The 5428-nt window shown below is 34.7% G+C and overlaps 1 protein-coding gene across 1 annotated transcript; it reads left to right on the top strand.

The window, feature by feature from the left end:
* Window positions 1–3565: 3565 nt before the first annotated feature.
* On the top strand, window positions 3566–4642 carry LOC149177246 (heavy metal-associated isoprenylated plant protein 39-like). The gene is made up of 3 exons (XM_089423352.1): window positions 3566–3722; window positions 3844–3919; window positions 4006–4642. The coding sequence occupies exons 1-3, from the start codon at window positions 3717–3719 to the stop codon at window positions 4269–4271; spliced, it is 348 nt and encodes a 115-aa protein (XP_089279478.1). The 5' UTR covers window positions 3566–3716; the 3' UTR covers window positions 4272–4642.
* Window positions 4643–5428: the final 786 nt, after the last annotated feature.

Here is a 5428-nt window from a genome sequence, read left to right as displayed (position 1 = left end):
TGAATGCTGATAAGGAAACCCAAACTTGGGACTCCTGCAAATCTGTAAATGCTGACCCGCATGTTCATGTTTGCTGGGGAGGGAATAAGCAGAGAGGAGAGGATTCGGGAGGCCGAAGCTTGTTAGTCCCAGAGAAGGTAGGGGGGAAACCGGGGGAGAAGGAGGGAAACCCCAAGTCTCCAGGCCTGGAGCGAGTGGACAAGCCCGGGGTAGAGAAAATTAAGACCACTATGTGTAAATGAATTCTGACTGATAAAGAAATTTCTTTTGTTAATGTTTTAGGTATTAAAAAAACTAGGGTGTAGCACCGTGAGGAGGTCCGGATCCTAAATCATGTTCCAGCAAGCAAGCTGATACTGGCGAGCTACTCAGGAAAAGAAAAACAACGTAGGAACGAAGACAGTATGGCAAAAGAGGGAAAAGAGGCAGGTAAAAGAGGAACTAGAGGAACATGGAATGCAGGGAAAGGAAAAAAGGGAGGGGAAGCAACCTCCAGCAGAGGCCCTAACAAAAGAGACAGAAGGACTGGGAAGGAGCACATGTAGACCCTCATAAACGCGTATATGGCTGGCAATCCGCCAGAGGTAAGAGCTCAAATTGTAGAGTGGGAGAGGGAACTTAATGACAGCATAACCAATCAGGACATAGAGACAAAAGAATGGGAAGCCATGGTGAAAGATCCAGGGAACACCAGAGGCCAACACATGTTGTTTCGATAAATAATCCAGCAATACTGGGTTATGAAGAACATAGTAGCCCGAGTAATGACACTATACAAGGAACAAGAGGTACAAGAGGAGGCCCGAACAACGAAGCCCAGCATGAAGGATCTTCATAGAGAAATTGTTGCAGTCCAGATACAAGTGTACAGAAACAATCTCGCACTGAACAAGATCGAGCAAAGCATACAAGATATGAAGAGGAGCGAAATCCTGGGGTCTAGTGCAAAATCCCCAGCCCCGGTGGATTCATATGACGAGTGAAACATGTCTCTAATCAGAATTTTGTTATATTTCGGTTAGCCTTTACTTTTCTAAATTGAAATTAAAAGTAGATAAAACAACTAATGTTGCCTAGATCGTGTTGAAAAACTTATTTAAATTTTGGACAACATTTAATGCAGACATGTGACAACCTAGTTTCTTACGGGCAAGTTGAGGCCACCTATAATTTTTGTTAAAGATATTACTATGGTTTGATAATATTAATAGAGAAAGTACTACCAAGCTTACACAAAAAAATAACATAATTGAAATTCAAGTCATCATTTTTCATCTTAGAATTCAACATTACATGTGATAGATAAAAAGCACTCGCACATATATATAGCTTAAATACATAAACAAATAATTTTGATAAGAAAAAATAATAATATTTACATAACATCAAAAAAATACATTAGTTTTTCTTTAATATCTCTCTTACGATATTTCTTTCTCCTCCCACTTCTCATTTGCTTTTTGATTCCACTTTTTAACTTTTTAACTTATTCAACATAAAAATTTCAAATTGTTGACATTGTTTATGAACAAATTCCTTTACAAGAATATACTGAAATGGGGAGATTACTCTAGTCAATTTTATAAACTTGCGTGATAAAAAAGTATAATGAAACCATTGACCATTAAGATGATATAAAATATTCCTCTTATAACTTTTATCTAATTTAATCTAAAATTAATCATAAAAATACTCCATATAAGAATATGGAGTGGATGTAAAGAATGTTATAGATGTGAATGTAAAATACCATTAGATAAATTTTAATTATAAAAGTAAAAAAACAAAATTCTAACCATGTGAATGATTAAAATGAGAATAATCCCATGTCATAAGAACCAAATTCATTTTCCAAAGTCCTTCAAACATTTAGACTGCTGAAAGTACTTGCCTATCACATAATTAAGTAATAATTAGTGAAAAAAAAATTAGGTAATAATTAGTGAAAGAAAAAACAAGATTAACTATTTAATGATATGGATAAATAATCCACACATTAAAATATATATTTCAAAAACTAAAAAAAGTCTCATTACAAAAAAATGACTTTGGTTTTGTTGGAAAAAAAGACATTTTGTTTTTTGCAGAGTTTTTTGGGTGAGATTCTAACTTTTTGTTGAAAAAAATGTCATTTTGTTCTTTGTCTGTACTTTTTGGCATGACGGAAGGGGCACCCAGGGCGGCCACGCCTTTGATTTAGTCACGACACAGTCACAATCGTTGAGTTTGACTCAGAACTTTCCGAGATGTTGTTCACCAACTAACGGTTGAAGTAACTTGTCGATTGCCTCCAAAGTAGGGTTAACTAATATTGTTAAACTCACAATAAACTCTCATGTATTGTAGTCAGGTATAAACCATGTATTTAGGAATAATTTTTTATCAAACATTTAATTATATATAGTTTGTCAAATTGTTTGTGTTTTTTAGATTTAAGTGTTGTTTGAGAAAGCACGATTTAGGGGCATCTAATGACTATATTTTAGCATGTCTCTTCTCCCTAGTATGGGCGCAACAATTTTCATGAAGTACGTTTTATCCCAAGTGGCTTCTTTACGAGGCCCATCCTCAATTAGTTCTGCTAATTAAAACTTAATTTTAATAATTAATATTAAATAAACATATAAAATCATTTTCACCTTCATAATTACTATTCATAACTACTGTGTGTTTGAAATAAAAAATAAAATATCTTTTAAAAATAAAAACAAAATATTACTTCTAAACATAAAAAAATATATATTATAATTAAATTATTATAATTTAAAATATTTTATAAGTTTTGTAATTTATATTTACTTAATTTTAAATTATAATCAGTTTGGAATGTTTTTCATAACACTTTTCAAACTCTAAATAATATTCTAAAGAAATTTAAGTAATATTTTATATTTTATTTTTTAAGTTGAATAAATTATTTTTTATCTAATAATTATTAATAAATATTAATCAAGATTATTTTCATTATTACTCATCAATGGTTATACATATAAAACACTAAAACAAAACTCAATATATGCAACTGAATTCGATTTTTAAACCATGTGTTTAGATATGTGTGTCTACAAAAGTTTTCGCAGCAGAAATCTAAATTCATTATTTATTTTTTATTAAAATATTAATATTGATTTAAAATCGCTAATTACTAAATATTAATCAATTTAGTGCAAGACTCGAACTCGGGAGATCTTTATTTATTTGACCGCAAATATTATCATATCGCCATATTATATCTTACCGAAAGATTCCGTTAGCCTCCGTATTCATATACGGAAGTTCGCAATTATTGTTCGCAATTATTCACCTTCTACGTGGAACTGGGAACTGCAATTATTCACCTTTTACGTGGAACTGGGAACTGCAATTATTCACCTTCTACGTGGAACTGGGAACTCCAGAACCTTTAGAAGACCCGTTCCACTGCTGGTGGAACCCACCACCTATGGCAGCTACTTTTCCCTGTCGTCAAAGATTCTGCCGAGTACTGACTTGGGCGTCTTTCCGACGCGTTTAAACGCGCCGCCGCCCGCGTAGCACAGCTCTTCTTCTGCACAAAGCACAACGATTTATATGGGTAGGCTCTCCTTCATTCACGCCAACTCCTCTGAGCTCGTGACCCTTCGAGCTTTCATTAACCTGAAGGCTCCCAGTGCCATTCGATTAATTTCTGCTTGCCTTCTGCACATATCACTGACAGTTTTCGAAAGCTGTCAAATATGAAGGTATGTCACTACTCTAACTCTAACTCTGTTGAATCAGAATCATCGATTTAGAAATTCTGCAATCATGAATTATCGAAACGATTAACTGACAATGATGGCCCTGCATGTGTTATATTTGCAGAAAATGGTGCTGAAAGTGGCGATGGAAGATGAGAAAAGCAAGAGAAGGGCCATGAGAGCTGTTGCAGCTGTTGAAGGTAACTATCAATCCAATATTTATCCATTGCAATTCTCGTTACAATGAGAATTGGGTTTTGATTAGTGATATGATATTTGATTGCAGGCGTAGAGTCCGTTGCAGTTGATATGCAGAAGAGGGAGATAACTGTGATCGGAGAAGCAGATCCCGTGGTTCTGGCAAAGAAACTGATGAAGCTCGGATTCAGAGAGCTGCTGAGCGTGGGTCCTGCCAAAGAAGAGAAGGCGGCTGCAGAGACTCCGACAGTTGTGTATCAAGTGAATCCCCAATATGGGTACGGGCCTTATGAAGGATACTCTTCATATACTGTCGTGAGAGGTGAGGATCCCAATGGCTGCACAATCTGTTAGACCTATCTCGTCCTATTTCTTCTTTATGGGGGAAAGTATGGGCATGGGGGAGACAACCGGTGGTCTCAAGGGAATTTCAGGAGACGATGTTAGCTGCTTGTGATGCTGCAGCAGCTGGGAACTAGTTACTTTCAGAGATAATGGGACATGGGGGATTACTTACCTTCATTAAATGTACAGATGTATGTACTAGGCCTGCAATTATTTATTGCAGATAACATCACCAAAGGATGTTCAGTGGCTAATTGAAGGGAAGCGTGGGATAAACAGCCGGCAAAGGCCCAGAAATAGATTCTCGTGCGAACCACTGGGCTGTTTATAGCTATCCTTCGATCTTCTTTTTAATTTTAATTTTATTATTTTACAATTTTTATGAGATTGTAGATGTGCTTTTAATATTAAACTGAATTCAAGGCTTATAAAATTATTTGAATCACAAAGCTCAAACTTACTATTTGGAAAAATCCCTTCTATGAACCATGGTGGGACTACAACTGAATTTAATGCTTATAAAATTATTTGAATCACAGAGCTAAAATTTACTATTTCGAAATTTGTTTTTGTTACACTACAAGAAGATGATACCTCCAAATTTGTTTTTGTTACATTGGGAGAAGGCCGCATAAAGGGGATATTTTGCTGGTGTTTTATCAAGATGATTAGCAAGAAAAACGATAATGATGAACAGTGTAAGCGCAAATTTATTTCTCAATCCAAAAAAAATTGCGTTGCCTTTAATCCGCTCATGGAATGGAGAACATTTACGTATTATTTAGGTCTCCTTAAAAGAGTTGATAGTGTTTTTTATATAAATTATCCATTCTAGATTGGAAAGTTCAACAATAATGCATAAAATGGTGTGCAATATCACCATCAAATCCAATACAAATACTATCAAATCAAAATATCAATATCTAATCAATTTGTTAGAGAAAGAATTAGCTTCTCAAACTCAAGCGTGAGAACGGGAAACAAGCTCTACAACTTATAATCACACCTGAGTGTGATAGATAATTGATGAAGATGCAGAAAAGATGTTTTTTGTATACTAATTTATGGTGCGAAAAGCTGAATAATATTTCACTTCATTTGAACCAAATACATTAGTCTAAGAGAAAAGATACTATACGTTAAATAGCAACAAGTTTCAAGTTATT

The sequence above is a fragment of the Pinus tabuliformis genome, chromosome 4_1 (genome assembly GCF_031772625.1).
Source record: "Pinus tabuliformis cultivar Carrire ecotype Pingquan chromosome 4_1, CPIR1, whole genome shotgun sequence".
NCBI classification, from domain to species: Eukaryota; Viridiplantae; Streptophyta; class Pinopsida; order Pinales; family Pinaceae; genus Pinus; species Pinus tabuliformis.
Note: the sequence above shows the minus strand (reverse complement) of the source record. Positions and strands in the feature narration are given on the sequence as shown.

Coding starts and splice junctions, on each gene's coding strand:
- LOC149177246 (XM_089423352.1), top strand. Junction 3,920..4,005: donor AGCTGTTGCAGCTGTTGAAG/GTAACTATCAAT, acceptor ATTTGATTGCAG/GCGTAGAGTCCGTTGCAGTT.